The sequence below is a fragment of the Nycticebus coucang genome, chromosome 21 (assembly GCF_027406575.1).
Source record: "Nycticebus coucang isolate mNycCou1 chromosome 21, mNycCou1.pri, whole genome shotgun sequence".
In the NCBI taxonomy this organism is placed as follows: Eukaryota; Metazoa; Chordata; class Mammalia; order Primates; family Lorisidae; genus Nycticebus; species Nycticebus coucang.
The window spans coordinates 17443033-17468891 of record NC_069800.1 but is presented as its reverse complement, the minus strand read 5'-3'; the positions used below and the strand labels follow the sequence as shown (position 1 = coordinate 17468891).

Sequence of the window (25859 nt, the reverse complement as noted above, 5' to 3'; positions counted from 1 at the left end):
TTATGTTCATTGTCCTCTGTTCAAGGAAAGGAAGTGCACATATTTAAGAACATTTTCACTCAAAGCAGTGAGACAATAGCACCGTGAGAGCAGGTGGCCCACCTTGTTCCAGAAAACACACCTGGAAACGAGATGATCCCACCAACTCCCACCTCTTCTCCTCCTTGCCTAGGGTAGCTCCTTCTTACTGCCCCTCTTAGATTCCATACTCCCTAATTTCTATGCTGATTTGCCCACAGCTCTCGTCCCCGGAAAGCACAGTGGCATCCGGCCTCCGGGCTTCTTGCTTCTACATCCCAGCAACGCTCAGGTTGCAGGCTCCTGGGAATGTCTTGTAAGCAACTTCAACAGTTCCGGCTCCCCCAGCTGAGCTCCGCTCTGGTCATTCTATCTCAGTTCATGATGCCTCAAATCTTTTCGTTGCTCAGGGAACAACCTTTGGAGTCATCCTTGACTCCTCTTTTTCTCAATACCTGGATGACTGTATAATTCATTACGTAAACCAGAACTGTCCCACACAAATAAGGATGTACCGTCTGTCCGTTACCCCACATCCAATCCACCAGGAAACCCAATTAACTATTTTAAAAGACATACCCAGCATCCGGCCACTTCTCACCACCTCCTCACTGTCATCCTGGTCCCAGTATTCGTTGTGTCATGGCTTTATTTTTGCCTTAGCCTAATTGGTCTCCCACTTCCAGCCTTGCCTCTCACTCATCCCCAAATCTGTTTTCACAGCAGCCAGAGTAAGCCCATTAAAATGTACGTGAGACAGCGTTACTCCTCTGCTCAAAATCCTCCAAGGTTCTGCAGTTCCTTCAGAAGAAAAGCCAAAGTCTACAACAGCCCACAGCAGTGATCTGCTCCCACCACCTCTCTGGCCTCATCTGCACGCTCCCCACCTCTTCTCACTGCACATAAGCTAGTCCTCATGCTCTTCAGATCCACCATGCACACTCCTTCCATCTGGCCTTAGCCTTTGCTGTTCCCTCTGCCCAGAACACTTCCCCAGGTAACCACTGGCTTCCTCTCTCACTCTTGCCTGGTCACACATTCCTTATATAAGACGACAAGCACCAATCTCCACCAACATCACCTCTATCTCCACCCAGCCCAAGATGCATTTTCTAAAAATAACCATAGAGATACATATGGTCCCATCGGCTCTTCTGTAACCACCCATCAAGAGAGTCTTATTTCCCCACCTCTTGAATATGGACCAGCCTTAGCAACTTGCTTCTGATAGGTAAACAGGCAGAAGTGACCCTGTATGACTCCCAAGACTAGCTCTTTTTATTTATTTTTGAGACAGAGTCTCACTCTGTTCCCCAAGCAAAAGTGCTATGGTGTCATCGCAATCTCAAACTTTTGGGTGTAAATGATCATGGTGCCCCAGCCTCCTGAGTAACTGGCACCACAGGTGCCTGCCACAACATCTGCTACCTTTTCTATTTTTTTTAGCAGAGATGGGGTCTCACTCTTGCTAAGGCTGATCTCAAACTCCTGAGCTCAAGCAATCCTCCTGCCTCAGCCTCCCAGAGTGCTGAAAGTACCTCAACTGGCTCCCCAAGACTAGCTCTCAATCTGTGATAATACAGCCTCCATGGACTCTCCCACTTAGGACATTCTCCCTCTTAGCCTACCATGTCATCACAGCCCAAACTAGCTCACACCAAGAGGTACCGAGGGGAGGTCCAGGTGACAGGCAGCACTAACCACCAGGTGATGCGTGAACCAGTCTTCTGATGAATCTTGGGGCCCTGCCTTCAAGTCCTTTAGCTGAGGCCCCAGACATGTGGGGAAAAGACAAGCTGTCCCCCATACCCTTCACTAGGCCATGTCCAAATCCCTGACTCACAGAATAAATTTTGGCCCAATGAGTTGCACAGCCATAGTAAGTAGGACACCTAATTCAATTTTTCTCTACCCTATCTAACATAGTCCGTATTACTTATTTATTTATTTATTTATTTATTTATTTATTTTAATTTGGCCGGGGCTGGGTTTGAACCCGCCACCTCCAGCATATGGGACCGGCGCCCTACCCGCTGAGCCACAGGCGCCGCCCATGTATTACTTATTTATTATATGTCTTCCAACCCTAAGAGAATGTGAATCCCTGGAGGGCTTTTATTTTTTATTTTGGTCTTTTATTTTTTCTAGCCTCAGTATCTAGAAAAGTACCCAGCACACAGTAGGCATTTGAGAAATATTGTTGAAGAAATGAATTAAAGAAAACTGCTAATTAAAGCAAACTGCTCCTTACTATAATTCGCAACACCTTCTGCTGAGGCATGTGACCTTTTCCTGAAGAAAGCGTTCGCTGGTGTGTTTTGGACCAGCTCCCCGTTTAAAAAAAAAAAATCTCTTGTAAGCCATCTGGAAAATGATAAAGTTGGAGCCATACCTCCCACTATACACCAGGAAATAGTCCAAACGGATCAAAGATTTTTACATGATAAAATGAAGCCACTCAAGTCCCAGAGAAAAGCCTGGCTGAATTTTGATGCAACTGTGGAGTAGGAAGTCTTTCTAACTAGGACTCAATCTCTAGCAGCCATCGAAGAAAGAGAAGGATCAATTCAAACCACATACAAATCAAAAACTTCTGCTTGGCCAAAACGAAAAAGTTAAACACACACACACACAATCCTGCATGAGCAAAATCAAAAAATAAATAAGAATCTGGGAGGGAAACCAGCAACTGAAATCACAAAGGGTTAAACTTCCTGATAAAACTAAAATAGCCAAAGGAACAAACAAAGAATTCCTAAAAGTTGGACAGAAAAAAAGACCAAGAAGTTAGGCAGAAATCCAGTGGGAAAGTGGACAAGGCAGTTCACAGGAAAAGGAACTACAGCTGGCCGTGCACAGATCGTAAATATTTAGAAGAAAAATTAAAAGTATTTGAAAAAAAAAACACAAATGAAAAAATACAGTATAACTACCATATACATGGCATTTATGTTGTATTAGGTATTATAAGCACATGGGTGGATGTGATTCAGTTATGTGCAAACACTGGGTGAGATATCAGGGATTTTAGCACCTGAGGGAGGTCCCGGAATCAATCTCCCCCAGATACCAAAGGATGCTGTACAGATAGATGGCCCTTCATCATATATAGGGCGTCCATAAGGTTCGTGTGCAATTTAAAACAGGTAAAAAGGCATTTACTCTCTCTCACATATAATAAATATAAAATTAAACTATACTGGGAAAGTCTTTTTCCCCATCAGATTGGCAAAAATCCCAAACCACAGCAAGAGAATGCTGGTGGTGGCGCAGACACAGGCACTTTTAGACATTGCAAATTGCTACAACCTCCGTGCAGGGTAATTGGGGGCCATATCTATCAACATTATGATAACCAGAAACTTACATCATAAAGGGTTATACTTCCTGATATATTAAAAAAAAAAAAACAACAACAACTCCTAGAAGGTAGGCAGAAAAAAAGATCAACATTCCAGTGGAAAAAAAGTGCATCCAGGCAGTTCACATAGCGAGGAACTACTAATGTCCCTTAATCATATGAAATTGTTAGTTATAACAATTGCACTTCTGTAGCCGGGCGTTGTGGCGGGCGCCTGTAGTCCCAGCTACTCGGGAGGCTGAGGCAAGAGAATCCCTTAAGCCCAAGAGTTGGAGATTGCTGTGAGCTGTGTGAGGCCACGGCACTCTACCGAGGGCCATAAAGTGAGACTCTGTCTCTACAAAAAAAAAAAAAAAAAAAAAAAACAATTGCACTTCTGGGAATTTATCCCACAGATATGTTTGCACATATGTGAAATGACATATGCATAAAGTTTCTCATTATAGCATTCTCCATAGTAGCAAAACATTGGAAATGACATAACTGCCCATCAGTAGAAGACTGGTATTCAAAATTACAGAACTTCCTTACAACACCATACTAGATAACTATAAAGAATGAGAATGCTTTTTGTACTGTTCTGGAAGGAATTACTAGATGTATTATTAAAAGAAAAAAATGCAAGGTGCAAAACAGTATATATAGTGTGCTATCATATAATTAAAATATTTTTAAAAAGAAAAAGTGGAGAGCAAAAATACACATATTCATATTTGCTTATATATAGCCAGGAACTCAGGAGAAGTTATACAAAAAGCTAATACCAGTGCTTAACTACAATGGTAGAGGAGAGGCTTGCCAGATGAGGGACCAGTTTGGAGAGATGAGTTTCCTTTGCATATATTTTTACATATTTTTTATTTCTTCTGAAAACACCACATAATTTGTAATAAGTGATTCGCTCCTTTAGTTCCAAAAGCAAGTCTTTTATCAAAAACAAGAGCCTGTGGATCTTGATCTTTTTCACTCCTAAGAATCTATCACTGTGACTTCTCTCTCTTCTGCCTTGGAGACCAGCTACTACACAGCTCGCAGCAGCTGCTGCTGAGAATGCTGGTGGTTATTCCCTTTCCCACCAGGGCCAGCCCAGAGCTGAGGACTGGCTTCCTTGCCTCCAGGTAGGGACAACTGCTATAGTGCCACCTACGCTCCGCAGCTCCCCCGGGATCAGGTGGAGCTAGACTTCAGCAGACCCACACCTCTGTCTAGTTCCTTCTCCCATTGTACCTTGCTCCCCTCACCTCCTTGTTGGCTTCTCCCGAGAGCCCCCCTCAAAATATCACTTACCTCAGAGTCCCTGCCTAGGGCCAGACAAAGTTGTTTGGGCTTCTCACCTGTGGCCTTGGGTGTGGGATGAGAGCTGTCCGGGCCTTCTCACTGTGGCCTGTCGGAAGGTGCAGTGTGTTCCCAGCAGCTGTAACTGTGTACAGTGAAACCATGTGCAGGGAGCTGCAGCTGGGCCCCTCGCCTCTATTGTTCCCCCGTACAAAGGTGTAAAGAGCCTTCTGTTTGTACTGACTGGGGACTGCAGATTGGAGATCTCCCATGTTAACCAGGCCACTAGGACCTGGTTAATGCTGGACCTCCCCTGTAGCTTGCTGACTGGCCACTCCAAGCTGAATAAAGTACCTTGCACCTGCCCTTCACTGCCTGAGTTACTCTCTAGTCTGTCCGGATCAGAACTCTTGCATTACAGGCAAACAATATGAACCACATGGATAGATAACAGAGTCCCTGCTCCCCAATGAACGAGACTGGTAGGCACTGCTGACCAGCACGAGCATCAGTTTCCACACTGATCAGTTAGTTACTGACCTATACCAGCCCACAGCAGATACTGCTGGGCAGACTCAGTACAGGTCGGTAGCTCATGGATTGCCATCCCCGCCCACAGTCCCCAGTCCCCAAGCCGTGGTCCTGGGCACGGCAGCTGCACTTCTGGCAACTGGCTCAAAGCAGGAAGGCCAACAGAGCTGGGAAGAGGAGGGGTCAAAAAGGCTAGAGTCTGCCGGTTTTGCCCACCGTGGTAGACTTGGAGTCGTCCACCATAACCTTTTCCCCCATTCTGCAGCACAAAAGCAACGGTGGCTGGCATGCCTGCTGTTCTGTACTCACCAAGTGAATGTGGATAACCCCTCCCCATGGAGTGTGAATAGAGTGGTTATGTGTGGCGCCAGCTGCTGCAGGTACCGGGTGTGACCCCACCACATCTATGCCAGACAGTCATCACCTGCCTGGCTAATCTTTGTACCTCTGTCTGGAGGACCTTCCTGACCCAGGAGGCAGGCTGAGTCAGTCCTCAGGGCATGTGGAAGGGCCCTGCATCAGCAGCCCTCAACCAAGGGGGGATGGGGACTCCCAGTAGGCAGTTCCCTACGCCCCTCCAGTGGGGTTGCTGAGGCGCACGTAGGACAGACTGCCTCCCAGTACCTTCGGGCACTGCTCCAGAGCCATGGCAGCCTCAGGAGTGGCTGGATTTAGTATTCAGGCAATGTCCTTGTCTGTAATCATTCTTTCTTTCCATCTTTTACTTCTTTCTCAGACAGGCTCAGATGGAGCCCGGATGACTCTGGACTTCTGTCCCACAGTGCAGTAGCACAGCAGGAGGGCGTCCCTTTCAGCCAGAGATCTGGGCTGACTCTGGGTCCCACCCTCAACCAATCACTGTGTCCTGGGGGATGCGGTGCCCTCTCACCCCAGGCCTGAGGTGTCTCCTTCCTGCCACACTTCCCCCCTCCCCTGCAGATGCTTCCTGGCATCACCTCCAAAGCACTCTATGTGAACTTGAACCCTTATGTCAGAGCTGGCTTCTGAGGGAAACAAACAACTCTCCTATCAGCTGAAACTCATAGAAACCCAGCCACGCATATGCTGACAATGGTAGGGCAGGGCAGCACAAGGACCGAAATCTGGGCCTCGGAGTAACGAAACGGAGAGACCCACCCACCCAAGAGCCGCTGTGTGAGAGGAAATCCTCTCTCCTCTTCAGGCCACAGTTTGCCGGGAATCTTTGGTGTTGTAGCTGTGCCTTATCTTAGCTGGCAAACCTTGATTTCCTGCTGGGGGACCAAGCTCCCAGCCCTCCCAGGCCGGGTGGGGTACTGCCCTGCTCTCTCCACTCAGAGCAGAGGACTCAGGCCTGGGGTGAGAGGGCACCGCATCCCCCAGGACACAGTGATTGGTTGAGGGTGGGACCCAGAGTCAGCCCAGATCTCTGGCTGAAAGGGACGCCCTCCTGCTGTGCTACTGCACTGTGGGACAGAAGTCCAGAGTCATCCGGGCTCCATCTGAGCCTGTCTGAGAAAGAAGTAAAAGATGGAAAGAAAGAATGATTACAGACAAGGACATTGCCTGAATACTAAATCCAGCCACTCCTGAGGCTGCCATGGCTCTGGACTTTCCAAGCAATATGTTCCCTTTTCTGCTAACATCACTGTAAACCAGGTCTCTGTCACCTGCATCCCAAAGAGCTTTGTTTAATAAAATTTTGACCCAAAAGAAAATGTTAGCCGGTTCACAACACTGTGCAAACCAGGCCACAGGCTGATAGCTGCAATCAGATGCTTGGATATTCCTTGTCTACACAACCCAGACAAAGGAAGAGAAAGCACGCCAACTACCTCCTGCTTCTCTCTCTCACACAGCAGCCCCTCGTGTCAGGGTCGAGTGGTCCATGCTGGCACCCCTGGGAGGCTGCGCCCTGGGCCACTTGGAGCCCCACGTTCAAGTCTTGCCACTGCTGATGGCTGAACATGGCCATTCACATCACGAGGTCTGAATGAGAGGGAGGAAAATAGAGGGGGTTTGACTGGACTTGGGGTTCTGGCCCTCTGCAGTGCACCCTTCCAGAAAACATCTGCACACTAAGGGTACCCAGCTCAGAGCCTGGCACGCTGTCAGTGTGCAAAAGGGTTTGTTTCCTTCCTTCTGAAAGAAAAGTGTCAATTTGGAAGAGAAATGTTGACTCAGGCTATAGGCTATGCCACATAAAATGTCCAGATCTTAGCATAATGCCTGGCTCACAGCATGGGAGAGAAGGGGAGAAGATGGAAGGAAAGGAGGTAAGGAAGGGGGGAGGCAGGAAATAAGAACACGGCATCGTCATCCACACGTTTCCCTAGGCCAGAGAGTAGCCAGGTGGCGCCCCGGGAACAGGGAGAAAGCAACTCAAGGACAACAGGGTGGAGCTGATCCACAACAGGCTCCTGGGCCCTTCTGCTGCCCTCAGGGAGGGAAGGACTGTGAACTTCCCCCCCAGTCCCATCCCCAGGGCCTTATCCAGATTTCCAGAAGTTTACTGCTCACCCCTCCAGCCTCTGAGACAGGCCTCCGTGGTGAGGAGATGGAGGGAGCTAAAGGTCACGGCACACCTAAAACTGCTGTCCCTCCTGCTAGTGATGCAGAGTCACGGGGGAAGAAGAGCCTTCAGCTGGTACATTCTAGCCTCAGAAAGCCAAGACCTCTGCAGAAGCCCTAGGACCACAAACAGAGAACAAAGAGCCTGTAAGTCCCCTGCCACACCACGCCAGGCATCTCTGCGCCCACCAACCTGTAGGACCTGGCTCCTCAGTGGGGGTTTTTCTCCCCCCCAATCAGCTGGTTATTCATCAAGCCCTCCCCACCCCAATAATCTGAAGTCCAATGTCACACAATAAGCCCTGAACAAGCAGCTTTAGCTTAATGCTCTGATTTGCTTTTTTTTTTTTGAGACAGAGCCACAAGCTGTTGCCCTGGGTAGAATGTCATGGCATCACAACAACCTCCAACTCCTGGGCTCAAGCGATTCTCCTGCCTCTGCCTCCCAATTAGCTGGGACTACAGGTGCCCACCACAACGCCAGGCTATTTTTTGGTTGCAGCCGTCATTGTTGTTTGGCGGCCTGGGCTGGATTCACAACCACCAGCTCAGGTGTATGTGGCTCGTGCCTTAACCGCTTGAGCCACAGGTGCCAAGCCTTTTTTTTTTTGAGACAGTCTCACTATGTCACCTTCGGTAGAGTGCTGTGACATCACAGCTCACAGCAACCTCTTGGATTTAGGCAATTCTCTTGCCTCAGCCTCCCAGTAGCTGGGACTATAGGCACCTGCCACAAAGCCCGGCTATTTTTTTGTTGCATTTGTCATTGTTGTTTAGCAGGCCCAGCCGGGTTTGAACATGCCAGCCTCTGTGTTACAGGTGCTGAGCCTTTGATTTGCTTTTTACTTCTATTTATTTTTTTGAGACAAAAAATAAACCCACGTTATTTTACCCACGTTAGAGTGCCATGGTGTCAGCATCCTTACGGTCCTGAGCTCAAGCAATCCTCCTGCCATGACACCCAGCTAATTTTTCTATTTTTAGTAGAGATGAAGGCTTACTCTTGCTCAGGCAGGTCTCAAACTCCTGAGCTCAAGGGATCCTCCTGCCTGGGCCCAGAGTGCTAGGATTACAGGAGTGAGCTGCTACACCCAGTTTGTGTATTTTTTGAGACAGGGTGCTGCTCCGTCACTCAGGCTAGTGCAGTGGCCTCATCACATCTCATCACAATCTCAAACTCCCGGGTTCATGTGATCCTCTTGCCTTCTCAAGTTTCTGGTACTACAGGTGCTCACCAGCACATCTGGCTACTTTTTCCTATTTTTTTGAGAGATGGGGGTCTCATCATGTTGCCCAGCTGGTCTTGAACTTTGGTCCTCAAATGATCCCTCTGCCTTCACCTCCCAAAGTGCTGAGACTATTAGCATGAGGCACTGCACTTGGCCTGTTTTGCTTTTTAAAGAAAAGTTTCACAAGAATGTTTCATTTATTAAAATAATTTCTGTAATGTCTTTTAGAATAATAACATTCATTTTCCTTGCTTAAGTAGCATTTCAAGTGGAAGTACTTTTATTTCAAGGCACCGTAATGATCTCTCCAATAAATACCTCTCCCTCCAAGTGTGAAAATCCTTAAAAAAAAAAAAACAGAAAAGAAAAAAATAATCCTGTAGGGTGATCTTGGCTGTCTGGAGTGTGGAAAACAAACTTTGGTGATATGCATGTGACTGTGTGTGATGGCACACGTGTTACAGGACCTGACATCACTACCTTAATTGACAACCTCAGAACAGACCCTACTGTGCCTATGGCCCTAAAGGACAGAGAGGTTGAACTGAACACTTGGCATTAAGAAGAGCCAGTGGGGCAGGGGACCCTCAAAACCAAAACTCCGCGTACACTGTGCAGTGTTGGCGTCTCCCTCCCCTCCATCCTCTCCTCACTTCTTCTCCTCCCCCTCCTCCTCCTCACTCAGGTTGGTATTCTCCTGGTGTGTGGACATCAGCTTGCTCTGCAAAAGGGCCGCCAGTTTTTTGGATGTCTTTTTGAGAAACGTGCTGCCCGGGTGGGCGCTGTTCACGTGCAGGTACAGGTCCTCCTGGGTGGGGCCTGTGTAGCCGCAGTCCTCGCAGACGTAGAGCTTGTCCCTGCGCTGCTTGTAGGCGTACTGCTGCTGCACCCCGTGAATTTTCTTCAGGTGGGACTCCAAGGAGCAGCGCTGGGTGAAAGCTTTGTTGCAGACATCACATTTGTAGGGACGAATGCCTGCAAGGATGAGGGCAGACACATCATCTGTCGGTCAGAGCCAAGCCGGAGCCTCCCAACTATGAAGCCATTAAAAATCATCATGAGCAAGGATTCACGGCAACACGAGGAAATGATTAGAGCAGGAGATCAAATGTGCAGGAGCAACCCTAACATGAATGGATGCCAACACAGCCAGAAAACACCACCTGCCTGAAGGAGGAAGATCCTTATTCTTCCACGTGTATGGCTTAATGTTTTTATTTTATAGTGGGCAAAGTACACCTTGTTTTCATTTTATTTGGTATGGGTTTCACCAGAAAGAGATCCGGAGACAAAGATTCCAATACAAGTGGTTTATCTGAGAGCCAATCCCAGGACGCACCCTGTGAGGAATGAAGAAGTGAGGCAGGGAGGGAAAGGAGCCAGTTACTGCGGCAGGCGACCAGGGCCCGACCCTGCCAGGCAGCCGGGGACAGTGAGGCAGGGAGGGAAAGGAGCCAGTTACCAAGGCAGGCGACCGGGGCCCGACCCTGCCAGGCAGCCTGAAAGTGAGGCAGGGAGGGAAAGGAGCCAGTTACCGAGGCAGGCGACGGGGCCCGACCCTGTCAGGCAGCCAGGGAGACAATGCACAAGGCCCATCAGAGTGACTCTGCTGCTGCCAGGTGGTACTGAGTCTCCCAGTGTGGGCTCCCCAGGCTGCAAGGTGAGCAGCTGCAACTTGGACAGGTGAGCCCAGAAATGGCAGGGACAAAGGATATTAGCAGGACACTGATGGCATCTGCTATACCTAGGAAAACCATTTCCAAACTCCATTTTGTGCTGCCTTTAGAATTTGGGTCTTCCCTTCTAGCTGAGAGTTGACGATATGTACTGGGGAGCTCAGCCCTGTCACTGGGCACTCACGCCGGCGGTGTTCAGTAAGAATGTCAGATAAAGAAATATAAGCATAAAGGGCTGGGCAACGTGGCTCACATCTATAATCCCAGCACTCTGGGAACCTGAGGCAGGTGGACTGCCTGAGCTCAGGAGTTCGAGACCAGCCTGAGCAAGAGCGAGAACCCATCTCAAAAACTAGCTGGGCATTGTGGCAGGCACCTGTAGTCCCAGCTACATGGGAAGATGAGGCAAGAAGATCACTTGACCCCAAGAGTTTGAGGTTGCTGTGAGCTATGATGCCACAGCATGCTGCTAATGTGACAAAGTGAGACTCTGTCCAAAAAATAAAGAAATGTAAGCATATAACGTGTGTGTGTGTTTGGACTATAAGTTCAAGAATATTTTACATACTTGCTAGAGCCTCCAAATCACCTGTATAGTAAAGTCTTAATTCATTTATCCTAAGACCCACTCAGGAGGCCTGGGTAAGGGTAAGGAAAGTCTCACTGTTGCTCTGGGTAGAGTGCCCTGGCATCATAGCTTACAGCAACCTCAAACTCTTGGGCTCAAGCAATACTCTTGTCTCAGCCTCCCAAGTAGCTGGGACTATAGGCACCCACCACAATGCCTAGGTAGTTTTTCTATTTTTAGAGACAGAGGTCTCACTCTTGCTCAGACTGGCCTTGAACTTCTGAGTTCAGGTGATCCACCTGCCTCAGCCTCCCAAAGTGCTGAGATTATAGGTGTGAGCCACTGCCCCTGGCCTAGTAGTCTATATTTTTGATGAACATCCCTGGATATTCCAGTGTTTGAACTGGCCACCAATTCAGGTTGTAAGAGTCTGGTCATGGCCCTGACTGAGATTAGGTAAATCAGTGGCAGGAAAGAGACCTCAGACCACACCCAACCCAGTGTCCTCCACTGGCAAAGACTGTTCCTCCAGTGAGCCCCTGCACAGGAGCCTCACAATCAAAAAGAAGGTTGGGATGGGTCTGCACGGGCACCCAGATCACCTCAGATCATCTCAGAACCTAGCGCCGGAGGGGCGGGAAGCCCCATGCAGATTCCTGGGCCTGCCTCCGGAACCCCAGCACTAGGTTGGAGGCTGGGGCTAAAGAAGCTGCATTTTATTTTTACATGAAAAAAAGTAGTTGTTTAAATCTAAAAATATTATACTCTCAGGCTTAAGGTGAAAAATAACATTAAAGCAAAAAATAATGCATCATGCATCACTCCTTCTCCCAGCCCCATTGTCAACAATTTCTTGTGACACTTGATGTTTTCAACAAACTGCGTGCGTGCACGCGCGCGCACACACATACACACACACACACACATTAATACTTTAAGGTTAATAAATATATTTAATTACTCTGGGTGTGGCCTGAGCAGGAGATTTTTTTTTTTGGTAGAGACAGAGTCTTACTTTATGGCCCTCGGTAGAGTGCCATGGCATCACACAGCTCACAGCAACCTCCAACTCCTGGGCTTAAGCGACTCTCTTGCCTCAGCCTCCCCAGTAGCTGGGACTACAGGCGCCCGCCACAACGTCCGGCTATTTTTTGGTTGCAGTTCAGCTGGGGCCGGGTTTGAACCCGCCACCCTCGGTATATGGGGCCGGCGCCTTACCGACTGAGCCACAGGCGCCGCCCCTGAGTAGGAGATTTTACAAAGGTTCCTCAAGAGACTGGGCATCACACTGCCAAGCATAAGCAAGCGCTCTGTACATCTATGTGGCATATACACCGGGCATGGACAGTTTCAGAAACATAAACATGACGATTTGGAGAGAAGGTCTGAAGTAGTGGGAAGGCCACTGTGTCCCTTCCTGTACTACTCACCATCCCCAAACACCTGCCAGTATCAACAATAATTTTCACATGAACTGTGGCTCTTTGGGATAACAGACCTCCCACCTTTTCTCTTAAAACCATTCCAGGGCTGAGATTGAGGTGAGACGAGAGAGGTCCCAGCCTTTATGTCACACTTTATGGGGACAAGATGTGATTGCAAGAGGGACTTTACCTAACAATTGCAATCAGTGTAACCTGGCTTATTGTACCCTCAATGAATCCCCAACAATAAAAAAAAATAAAATAAAATAAAATTTAAGGGCATAACATAAAACTCAAAGAATTTTTTTGCACGCTGGGTAGAGTTGCATGGCATCATCATAGCTCATGGCAACCTGGAATTCTTGGGCTCAAATGATCTTCTTGCCTCTTTTTTTTTTTACGGTTTTTGGCCGGGGCTGGGTTTGAACCCATCACCTCTGGCCTATGGGGCTGACGCCCTACTCCTTTGAGTCACAGGCACCGCCCCTCATTTGTTTTTTCATGTTCTTAGTAGAAACAGGATCTTTAGTAGAAACAGTAGAACTCTTGAGCTCAAGCAATCCACCCACCTCGGGATTCCAGAGTGTTAGGACTACGGGCGTGAGCCACAGCGTCTGGCTGAGGTAAAAAATATTTTAAGGCATTCTTTAAAAAATCAAAATACTAAATAAATGGAAAAGACAGGCCACATCTTTGGGATCAGTTTTCTACATAGGTAAAGGCTATAGACAACTTTCCTAAGGAGATGCTTGCCTGAGCTCTTGTGTTTGCACTGTAATGCAGACTTTGAGTCTTTGTGCTCCTTGGACCTGTGCAGTGGTGACAGCTGGCTCCCACCACCCTGGCAGATCAAGAGGCAAACCTAATGTCAAACCCACAGCTCACTGAACAGAAATTCACCACGGGCTCCTTTCAACAGGGAATGGCAATAACCCACTGCTGTTTTAAAACATCCAAACCGGGCGGCGCCTATGGCTCAGTGAGCAGGGCGCCGGCCCCATATACCAGGGGTGGCGGGTTCAAACCCAGCCCCGGCCAAACTGCAACAAAAAAATAGCCGGGTGTTGTGGCGGGCGCCTGTAGTCCCAGCTACTCGGGAGGCTGAGGCAAGAGAATGGCCTAAGCCCAGGAGTTGGAGGTTGCTGTGAGCTATGTGACGCCACGGCACTCTACTGAGGGCAATAAAGTGAAACTCTGTTTCTACAAAAAAAAAAAAATAAATAAATAAATAAATAAAACATCCAAACCAAAAACATGGGGAAATCAGGGCACTTACATCAGGTTTTAATGTTGCAAAATTGTGAAGGCTCCTACCCCCAAAGATGATCTGGAAGATTATCTGCCCCCTAGGACAGGCCAGCCGGGCCACAGCTCAGCCCCATATTCACAGGGTCACGCCTTTCCTCTCTTCATTCAACGCATCCGCTGAGCATTTTCTACAGGCTGAGCACCAGCAGGCCTGGATGGCAAAGGCTAGAAGATTTTACAGCCCTGCAGCCAGGGAGCAGTGGAGAATGGAATGACAGTCACCTGTGGCTTTCTACCAGGGAGGGGGTGAGATTTGAGCCTGGCTTGAACACTAAGACATGGATATGGAGAGGAGGTGGTAGGCTCTAAAAGCCCAAGGGACGGCTTTTCTGACTTTTGCAAAAATGTGCTGCTCTGCATCCTAGCCACCCCTTCCCAACCAGGTAAACACCACCATGGCTGCTCCCTCACTGGGCAGCCCCTTGGGGAACCCATTCGAGGTTTGGGAACACGCCCCTCCCTCCTGGAGAACTCTCACCCCCCACATACTTAGTGGAATGAGGGGGCCAAAAGGAGCCCTGGGCAGCAGGGACTGAGGCTGAGCAACCTCCCCACTCCCACTACCCCAAACATCAGGGCTCATCCATTATGATGCTCTCAAGTAAAGGCCGATCTTGCCTGCATCAAAAGCAAGCTATGGGAACTGAAAAGCACCATCTGTGCACTACACATCATTAACCTACTGATAGAGACACTGACACAAGCACCAGAGTCTGGGGATCTGCCATTCATTAACTGAGTCCATGGGCAGGTGGCTTGACCCCCTCCCCACCTGTAAAGTGGGGATCATATTCTTAGCCCTCAAATAGCTGCTCTAAGAATCAGCCAAGCTGTGCTGCATTCTCAGTGGGGTTCAGCTTCAAGAGCTTACGATCCAGCTCAACCTAACACAAACATGCCCCATTGATAAGCTGGCTTGTGGGCACGTGAGCAGTTTATGTTTGTTTCTAAGCTTAACCTATAGGTATAGGTTTCATATTTGTAAGCACTTTGGGGGGGGCATTATTTCACAATAATAAAAAAGCTAATTTTTAAAACTATGTACCTTTGAGGGTATTGTACCACTGCTTTGTATCACCTCGTGCAAAAAATATTGTTCGCCGGGTTATCAAAAAGGGTTTCTTCTTTTCAAATTTTCTAATCCTAATCCTATAGAGCAAATATAATCTCTATATCAGAAGTCCCAAAGAAAATTCTTCATTTTGGGGACTTTCTGGTTAGCTCAGCTGCTCCTTTATTTTTTGGTTTTTTTTGAGAAAGAGTCTCACTTTGTTGCCCTCCTGGGTCTTCCTGGGTAGAGTGCCATGGAATCACAGCTGGGACTACACCACCACAACACAGAGACAGGGTCTCACTCTCGCTCTGGCTCAAGCTTGTCTGTGAGCTCAGGCAATCCACCTGCGTTGGCCTCCCAGAGTGCTGGGATTTATAGGCATGAGCCACTGAGCTTAGCCAGCTGTTCCTTTATTGAACTTTATCCAAATGTAGATTTTTATAGGCCTTCCTGAGGGTGTGGACACGTACACCGTAACCTCCTTGGAAGGCAATGTGGAAATGTCCATTAAGAATTGTAATGTGTCTACCCTTTGGCCCAGAAATTACACTTCTGGGAAATTGTCCCACAAAAGAGTCACACAGGTAGGCAAAGGACACACAAAATATCACCTGGGGAGCAGGAAAAGCACCGAGCCTCCATGTTGGAAATTTTGTCATGATTTCATATTAAGAAATGCTCTGACATTTAAATTAAAAAGAGTGAGGTGTGTCTACCTATGCAGATGCAAAACAAGTTCCAAAATATAAATTACACAAAAAAGCAACGTGCATTAAAAACTTCTGGGGGAAGAAAATGAATAGTGGGGTTTGCTTTCAGGAGCGAAACTGGGGCTTGGAGTGCAAACAGAGTCCTAATCTTTTTCTTTTTTTTTTGCCCTAAAATACATTAAGAAAGAATGAAAATAAAAAATATAAAACAATGAGGAGAGACAGTTTGATAACTGGACAAGGCAATGCTGCAGGACAGTATTCAGGCCACGAAGGGTGGGGGGTCACCTGACTCTTTTCCTCCCTCTGTCCGCACTCCAAACTACTCCCAATCTGCATTTTTCCCAATCCAGTTAGTCCTTCCCTTCAGGCTCCAAACAAACGCCTCATTGTTTTTTCTTCTTCAGTCAAGATGGGATTTGTTAGGCTTCTCCTCCCTCTCATTGTAGCCACTTATGGAAGAAGATAAGGCAAGAGGCAACCCCTGTCCTCACAGGCCACAATGCAGCCCCCCAGCCCCCTAGTCCGATAATCTGAATTTCTCAGCTTCTCCATGAAACCCAGCAGCTCCCACAGGAGTGGCATGTAGTCGTAACCAACATGGGTTCCTCCTAAGGCTGAACCGGGAACCTCACTCAACTTTCTATAGTGGCTTACTTTCTTTAATATAGCTTTTAATATTGTCTGACATCTTTTACAAAGTAGTCATCTTACAAATGAGCAAAATAAAATACTGTCCATAAATGCTGTACTTGACTGAGCCTGACACACAGGGGCACTCCCTAAACGTGTTTCTGCATGGCCTGCACACCCCCAGTGCTGCTGACCTGCCGACCACACATCGGGCAGGGCGGTGTGGACACTCGGGGAAGAGTCTGACGCATGCAAGTGCTGGTTATTATTCCTTACTCTAAAATACAGGTCTCCCCTCCCTACCCCAAAGCAAATCATTTACTTCAGTGGATAACCATTCTTAGGAAGCATCCCAGCTGGTTCAACCTAAAATACTTAAATAAATCTAAAAGAATATTCTATAAAAACAGGCTCATGATGTTTTTCCTGTGCTGGAAACTGAATATACATTCAGTTCTCCCTCTCTCTATTTTGACTTGAGTTGGGTCAGCAGCATCATTCCCCACATTGACCACAGAGATCCTGCCCGCTTCACTGTAATGGAGCAACTCCTTGGATTATGTGCAGTGGGTACAGCTGGTTCCCCACCCAGACCCCTGGTCTGGGTCCTTGAACATCCCCAGTAGTAGTGTGTGGTGGTAGCTAACAGCACCTGGCTGTTTCTTCTCTAAGGAATGGACACCAGGTGTGCCTGGTCAGTGGGAGATGGGGAGACACAGCCTGAAATGTAGCAGGTCAACTAGGGCCCATTCACATTCCGGAGCCCCCAGAGTGAGGCTGAGGCTGGACTCCAGCTGAGACCACAGCCTCTGCCCTGCCCCACCACCCTCCTCCTCCACACTTGAACCTGACCTAAGACAATCTGGAGCCTAAGACAACAAGAGGCCACTTGTTTGCTGACATATTTTCACAAAATGTTATGAAGTTTTTTCTGCCCCCCTTAGTTTCCCTCTTTCATTCTTCAATCAGATGCTGTTTGATTAACAACCCCCCCTTCCCATCATATTCTCTCTCTCTCACATACCCACACAAACATATACACACACAGACACACACATTTCTGATCTACCTTTTCTTGGTGAAAATTGTATCCAAAATGAAGTTATGATCTTTCCTTTCATCTGCTTGGATATTAATGCAAGACATTTTCAGGCTCTAGTTTCCCTGGATCTTTTTCAAGATGCTTCCTTTGTTCTGAGCCTTTCCTTAGCTGCCCTGTTCCCTCAGCAGTGGCAGGGGATAAGAAGAGATTTGAACCAGGGCAGGGGTGGGTGTGGGGGTGGTAGGGCAGTGAGGTGCAGGGTGCTGCAGATCAGTCCTGATTTTCTTTTTCTTTTTTTTTTTTTTTGTGGTTTTTGGCCAGGGCTGGGCCCGAACCCGCCACCTCCAGCATATGGGACCGGAGCCCTACTCCTTGAGCCACAGGCACCGCCCAGTCCTGATTTTCTGTTCCACTGTTGTGGCCACTTCATCTGTATCATAGCTATGATTCTCCAACTTTGTATTCTGGGGTCCCAGATGAGTCTTTAATTTTAATTGGTCACAGCCTGGTCTAACCGATGTAAACAAACCTCACACAACTGTCTGTTGTATTTATATTAAGTGTTTATATCTTTGTTTCTGGCTTAAATACATTACTTATAGCTAATAGCAAAAACCCAGCACTCACAGCTCAATCCAAGGATGAGACCAAATTCCCACTGAATCCTTGAATTCTGATGAGCTCTTTTGGAGCCAGTGAGGTTGGTTCACATGAACTAAAAAGATGTCTGAGAACCCCACATTTTTGCTCTTGGTACTGACTGTATAGCGCTTAGGATGTGGAGCTGGCCTGTCCCCCCAGCTCAGGGCAGTGTGGCACCCAGAGTTTGACATCAGCTGATGTATCAAGAAGCCCCAGGATCCTCTTTCTGGTCCAGTATTACTTGGAGGCACATCTCATCTCCATCAGAAAACAGATCAAGGCAGGGGGAGCAGCTCCAAAACACTTCCATTATTCTATTTGCTAATCATTTTAAGAGTCAAAATTGTGATGATGGAAAAAACCTGAGACACCAGGCTGGGGTCACTCTGTGGGCAGAGGACATCTTGGCACCACTGAACCTACTTGCCTCACAGGCTTCTTGTCAATCCACAAACCCCAACCTGGAGTGTGTGGGTCGCGACAGGTCTGAGCTTCTGTTTCTCACCTTCCTCCAGAAGCAACAGTGGGGCAGGCTGGTGAGGCCCCTGCCTCAGGGAGGTGCTGAGGAAAGTGCTGGGAAGCAAAGGGGGCAAGGGAAGAGCACAGAGTCTGGAAGCAGCCAGGGATGGTGCCAGCCTCACCCGGTACGGGCCGTCTGAGCGCCCTGAGCCTGGTTTCCTCACCTGTGAAATGGGAGTAATGATAGCACTGACTGCTTGGGGTAGTTTGAGATGACAGGATACACGCGGAGGGCCTGGCATGAAGGCCAGGGACGATGCTCAGCTGGCTTCCCTCTGAAGGAGCTGTGTGACCTTCTGAAAGGTCTCCCAGTCTCCGCCCAGCTACGCTTCTCTCTTGCTCACTCTTCTGCCTCCCAGGCAGACGCTGTCAACACCCTATCTGGATCCTTCAGCTCACCACAGTTCATCTCATCTCCTGCATCCCTGTGCCCAAGGATGCTCCCCGGGAACAAGACAGGATGGGACAGGTGGAGGGGGAGTTTAGGAGTTGAGAGTCCTCGGACCTTGGACCTTCAAGCAAGGAAGAATGGGAATTAATAGAGCAACCTGGGATGCGTTACACGTGGTTCTTTAGAGGGTCCCTATCAGGATCGTGCCTTGGTAGCCCACAGGGATAACTACTTGTTAATATGCTCTGATTGGCTGTCTTCCCTCCCTGCCCCCTCGCTGTGCTTCCTGGGATCATGTCCCACATAAACTGCTTGCACCCAATCCTTGTGTCACGGTCTGCTTCTGGGGCAACCCAAACTAAGACACTCCCCATCTGCAATGCCCTTCCTCTCTGTCTGGCTGTAGAAACCTCGCTCATCCCTCCAGGCCCAACTAAAAGGCCACCTCCTCTGAGAAGTCTCCCTGAACGCTGTCAGAAATAATGTACCTTCCAGAACTCTCCACTGGTATGTGCCACTTTTTCTTCTGTCTGGCACGTCTGCTGTTTTCACTGTGTCATACTCAGTCTGAGTTATTTCTCCCTATGTTGGCTGAGATCTCCATGAGCACGGAGCTGGTTCCCACGGCCTGTTTCACCTCATGTCCTCAGGTAACCTCTGCTTATTATTGCGATTTCCATTGCTACTAGTAATTAATATTTACTAAGCACGTAAAATGTACGAAACACTTTATATATAATTTTTATACCCAAACCTCACAACCAGGTGGGAGCCCTGAGGAATTAAAATCATCATGCCCACTTTAGAGATGGAAAAACTAAGGTGAAAAGGTAAGTAACTTGGGCGGCACCTGTGGCTCAGTCGGTAAGGCGCCGGCCCCATATACCGAGGGTGGCGGGTTCAAACCCGGCCCCGGCTGAACTGCAACCAAAAAATAGCTGGGCGTTGTGGCGGGCGCCTGTAGTCCCAGCTACTCGGGAGGCTGAGGCAAGAGAATCGCTTAAGCCCAGGAGTTGGAGGTTGCTGTAAGCTGTGTGATGCCATGGCACTCTACCCGAGGGCCATAAAGTGACACTCTGTCTCTACAAAAAAAGAAAAAAAAAAAAAGGTAAGTAACTTAGAGAAAGTCTCACTGTCAGTTAACCCAGATCTGCAGGTCTTCACCACTACACACCTGTTCAGCTTGTTATCTACTCAACTAGTACTTCCCCTGGTCCCCGTGAGTGAAGAATTGACCCAGTCACTCTGTCAGCTCCAGCTGGCCATGCTCCGTGAGCCCCCTTCACTTTGTCCTAGAGGCCAGGGTTGGGGAGTGACCACAGAGTCCACCAAGTGAGGAGCAGAAGAAACATCTCCAGGACATGCCCAGAGATGAAGAGATGAGAAACTCTCCAGGGCAGCCAATGACAAGCCACTTAATAAGCCCAGAAGCAGCCTCAGGACCCACCAGCCTACAGAACGCCCCATAGCCCTGTCATTTCCTAAGCATTCTCCCCACCCCAACTTCATGGACAGCCTGGCCCTTCAGAGGTCAACCTCTACTGATTCCCTGGTGCTCGGGATTAAAAACAGAAGCTTTACAGCCAGACCCTAAAGAGTACACACTATTGCAGCAATCCCTAGTCTTTTTGGCCCCAGGGACCAGTTTCACAGAAGACAATTTTTCTGTGGACAGGGGCCATGGTTTCAGGATGATTCAAACACATTACATTTATTGTACACTTTCTTTCTATTATTTCGTTGTAATATATGATGAAATTATTATACAACTCACCATAATGCAGAATCAGTGGGGGGCCCTGAGCTTGTTTTCCTACAACTAGATGGTCGCAGCGCTAGCATCACCACCTCAGCTCCACCTCCGATCATCAGGCACTAGATTCTCATGAGGAGCACATGACCTGGATCCGTCACATGCGCAGTTTACAGCAGGGCTCGGGCCCCTCTGAGAATCTAAAACTGCTGCTGATCTGACAGGAGCGGAGTTCAGGCGGTGATGTGTGTGATGGGGAGTGGCTGGGCTATAAATCAGATGAGTCTTCCCTTGCTCACCCCTGCTCACCCCCTGCAGTGTGGCCAGGTTCCTAACAAACCATGAACAGGTTGGGAACCATGGCACTACAGGATTCCTTTCACCTCACGTTCGAAAATATGTAACATAATCCATGCTGTGAGAAGTCATGATGGTTTCTCTTGGAGGGAAGAAGGGGGGTGACCAGAAAGGACAATGACTTCTGGGGGCTGGACAGAGTCTGTTTTTGGTCTGGCTCCTCATTTCAGGGAGTGAACTTCCTAAATCCACTGATCTAAGCACTTGAGATCTGTGCACTTTGCTGGATGTATGTTACACTGAAATGAAAAGTTCACATTGAAGAGTTTTAAAAAAGGAAAAAAGTGGGGGTGGCACCTGTGGCTCAAAGGAGTGGGGTGCTGGCCCCATATGCCCAAGGTGGCGGGTTCAAGCCCAGCCCCGACCAAAAACTGCAAGGAAAAAAAAAAAGGAAAAAAGTGGGAGGCTGAGGTGGGTGGATTGCTTAAGCTCAGGAGTTTGAGACCAGCCTGAGCAAGAGACACCCTGTCTCTACTAAAAATAGAAAAACTATCCAGGCATGGTGGTGAGTGCCTGTAGTCCCAGCTGCTTAGGAGGCTGAGGCAGGAGGATTGATTGAGCCCAAAAGTTTGAGGTTGCTGTAAGCTACGATGATGCCATGGCACTCTACCCAGGAGAACAGAGTGAGCCTCTTTCACTCCCCCCCCCAAAAAAAGATAAAAAGAAATCTTTTAGGATGCCAACCTACTCTCTAAGGTGGAGGGCACACTTCCCAGGCGTGGGACGCAGCCCATGGCCAGTACTCCAAGAACAACAGGCATGAGTAAACTACAAAACAAAATGGAAACAGAGGATGTGAGAAAGGCCCTGTGGGCTGCATAGGTGCGAACTCCATCTGGAGAGAGGCGTTGGCACTTTCCCACCCCCACCAAATGCCAGGGGAAACCCCAACCTCTGCAAGGGCTTGAAGCACCGATCAGGAGGCTGTCGAGGGTGAGTAGCGGCTTTGATGAGGTGAGGTGGGTCGGGATGGACTGGGTAATCTCAGGTGGGCTGTGACAGGATGAAATGGGCTGGGCCAGGCTTTGAAAAGGGGACCCAGACTGCGGTGGCTTTGCATGATGCCCTCAAGATGAGAGACACAGAGTCTGGATTTCATTTTGTCCAGAGTTGGGGATTTCCCAGCAGGGATGTGGCATCCTTCAAATTCTCCTCAAGGTATCACTCTGGCACAAGTATGGACTACGGGGCTCAAGTAGATAGGCTTGGAGGCCAGATGTTTCTAAGATCAAAGTGATAAGACCTGGCCAATCGGCAGGCTTGGGAGGGAGGCCAAAGGGCACCCCCAGGACACTGTGAAACGGAGCAGTGAGCATCCAGACCCACATTTCATATGTCAGGAGACACAGGAAGGTTGGAGGGAAGTGGGATGTTGCCTATAAGGTTCATGCAGGAGGCTCAGCTTGGAGGAACCTGAGCATTTCCTTCTCACCCTCAGGAGGAACATGATGCCACCATGAGATAGGCTGGCTCCCCAGAGAGCAGCATAAAATTCTTGTGGGACCACAAGAACCACATTCCAGCAGGTAAGAAGTTGAGCCATGACATTGCCAGTATTTGTGTCATGCACAGTCAGAACACTTCCAGCCAGTGACTTATTTTTGAGCCTCACTAGACCTCATATCATCTGGCTCGGTGCCTATAGCTTAGTGGCTAAAGCGCTGGCCACATACATCGGGGCTGGCTGGTTCAAACCCAGCCCGCAGGGCCAAACAACAATAAAAAATAGCAGGGTGTTGGGGGTGGGGGGCGCTGTAGTCCCAGCTACTCGGGAGGCTGAGGCAAGAGAATCACTTAAGCCCAAGAGTTTGAGGTTGCTGTGAGCTGTGACAGCCATAGCACTCAACTGAGGGCGACAGAATTAGACTCTGTCTCAAACAAACAAACAAACAAAAAACCTCATATCATCATGTCCATTTTGCAGGGGCAGAAAACAAGCTATGAGAGCTGGCTTTCCTGCCCAAGGTGACACAGCCAGCAAGTGGCAAAGTCAGGAGGTGAACCCTGACTGGGGGAACAAGCAAAAGCCCCATCCAGAAATACAACATTCCCACACGCCCCACTTGATTCTTCGGTGTGAAAGGAACGGGAGCCCTTGGCCAGATAAGGAGACCAAGCGCAGAGCGCGTGGCCCTGCTCACCTGTGTGTGTGCGGACGTGTCTCTTCAGGTCGAAGGTGTCATTGAAGCCCTTGCCGCAGAAGGTGCACAGGTGCCTCTTTACCTGGTTGTGGCACTTGAGGTGACGGTTGAGCATTCGCTGCAAGCGGAAGCCCTTGCCACACAGGTCACAGCTGTGGGCCTCCGAGTCACCGCACGTGCCTGTGGTGAACTGGGACAAAAAGAGGCCATGAGGGAACCTGTGCAGGTGGGCATGCCCCAGTGGGCTCGCGAGGGAGACCCACCGCCCTGTGTCTCTAGGCCTGGGTTGTCTGCAGCTCCTGCCCTCTAAAAGATCCAAGTGGTGTTGGCTTTGGGGAAGCAGATACAGCAGCTGCAGCTCCTCCCGACTTCTGGTTGTTGGCTAGGCACCTTGTCTTACAACAACTGTGCAACGGGCATGGTCACACAACCACCTGGCCCAAGAAACAGAAAGCTCCTGAAGGAGAAAGGATGGTGCCCTCTTCCTTCTGCACTCCTTCCTACTGGCTAGAGCGCCATAGCCACCTCGGACCAGTGGGTACAGGCATGTGCTGAGTGTGGAAGAGCAGAAGGAAGAAGAATCTGGGTCCTCATGACATCATGAGGCCAGTTACAGAGAGTCCCCAAAGACAGCCACAATCTATTCCTTCCTTCCTGAACCTGCATGCTGTTCCATCCTAGGGATGGAGATGATTTCCCCTCTCTGTGGATCCGGGCAGAGCTTGGACCAATAGAGTGCAGTAATGACGAGTCAGTTCCAAGTCTTGAGAGACCTTGCGGCCTCCACTTCCACTCTCTTGGAACCCAAGTGCCATGTTAAGAAATCCAAGGCTGCCATGCTGTGAGGAAGCCCAAGCTACCTGTGTGGAGAGCCAGAGGCCATGTGGAGGAGCACCAAGGGGCCAGATACAACCAAAGCCTCACTGGACCTTCCAGCCCAACCCAGGACTGCTGCGAATTGAGTGAGTGACCCCAGGGTGGGGCTGCGCCACTAGCCAGGCCCCAGTTCTTGACCCATAAAATCACGGACACATAAAACTATCATTTTGGAGAGTGAGGTCCTATAGCTTCACTATCAGCAAAGCCACAACTAAATCCCAATATCTGGACTCCCTGCCCAGTGCTGCCTGTAAGGCAAAAAACTGAATCTGTATCTATGTGATGGAAAATGCCAGATCTAAATATTCAAAGGTTACCAATTCAGATCCCTTAAGATAGATCCAATTGCTCTGCCAAAATTCTGTTCATAAAAAGGCCTAAAAATATTTATTTTCATCTAAACATCACTAACAAGAAGATTGGCCCTTTCCTGGCTCCACACTCACAGGGCTGCAAATACATTCCTCCTTTCTTCCACCCTGGGCACTGCCCTCACCTAAGGCCCAGCTCAATTGTTCCCTCACTGCCACAGCCTTCTCCAAATACTGGGCCCATGCCAAAAGGGCACTCTGTCCCACTTAGACCAATGCATCGCAGACACCATCAAGCCCACACCTCCCCCTTGTTAAAATGCAGGTTCTGATCTAGGAAGTCTGGTGGGGTCTGTGGTGCTACATTTCTAACCACTGCCCAAGATGCCACTTTGGCAAGTCCATGCACCACACTTGATAGGTGGGGTCAGAGCGCCAGCCCTCAAGAGTTGGTACTCCATCCCATCTCCTTTCAGGGTAGTTATGCACACACTTCCACTCAACACCTTGAGAGCACTCACATCCCCGCCTCTCATGCCTTAAGCCTCCCTGAGGGCCAGTGCCCAGTCGGCAAGTGTTGACAGGCATCTGGGAGCAGGTGGCAGGATGCAAAGAGACTCAAGAAAGGCACAAGACCCAGGAATGGAGTTTCCAGGTGGCCTTCCCCACCAGCTCATGCTCATTTGCCTACAGCTTAATGGTGCCTCAGCGAACACTGGCAAGGGCCTGCTCCGCCTGAGGCAGCCCTGTGCTCAGAGCTGGAGGCAGCACAGTCACTGCAGCTGGTGACATCTGGGAGGCCCAGAGTGCAAGGGGCACCTGGTAGAGCACCCACCCCGACCTGGAGGACGCTTCCAGAGGAAGTGAGCTCGTCAGGCAGGCAAAGATGACGAGGAATAGAGGAGGACAGCTAAGAAGATTCCAGGAGAGGACGGGGTGGGATGGGAACTGGGTGGCTGACCTAATCCTGGGAGAACTGATGAAGAAAGCGGTGGTAGCTGAGGGCAGGGTCCTCTTAGGGGTCTACCTTGGGGCCCCCAATGGAGCCATAATATGGTCAGAGGGCAAGAGGGGGCCAAGGAAGACAAAGTAAGACAGGGGTTGAGTTCAGTGACCCAGTGGGTGTTTATCCTGGATCCCTAACTGCCTCACTCCCCCAGAACTGGCTGCTGGCTCCACTCCCCACAATCCCCCAAGGGGGAGGCCCTGGCCCTCAGCATGTGGGACACCCTACTGTGCACAAGGCTTTCTATTTCCACGCCTAGCAATTCCCATCCTGCCATTGTCTCCCTGGAAAAAGTATGAAAAGACGAACTATGGCCAACATAAGAACTCTGATCTTCTTACAGCCAAATCTACCCAGCTATAGGACATTTGAGAGGGAGGTAGGGCCAATGAAATTGGATGTAGGCAACTGGACTTAATAGCTCCAATTAATTAAAAATTAATTCCAGGTAAAAAGCTAGAACTTTCTTTAGGAAGTCTTC

The 25859-nt window shown here is 49.0% G+C and overlaps 1 protein-coding gene across 3 annotated transcripts in view; it reads right to left on the bottom strand.

Annotated features, from left to right (window-relative positions):
* Positions 1-7752: 7752 nt before the first annotated feature.
* OVOL2 (ovo like zinc finger 2) overlaps positions 7753-25859 on the bottom strand; it is a 35444-nt gene continuing 17337 nt past the window's right edge. For 2 of the 3 annotated variants that reach the window (XM_053573633.1, XM_053573632.1), the window contains 3 exons: positions 23183-23372; positions 9646-9939; positions 7753-7852 (listed from right to left, as the gene is read on the bottom strand). In XM_053573633.1, coding sequence (XP_053429608.1) covers positions 7785-7852; positions 9646-9939; positions 23183-23372 — 552 coding nt within the window. In that variant the 3' untranslated portion in view covers positions 7753-7784. Of the gene's footprint in view, positions 7853-9221; positions 9940-23182; positions 23373-25859 lie in introns of those variants that run through there. The other variant, XM_053573634.1, reaches the window with a different exon arrangement.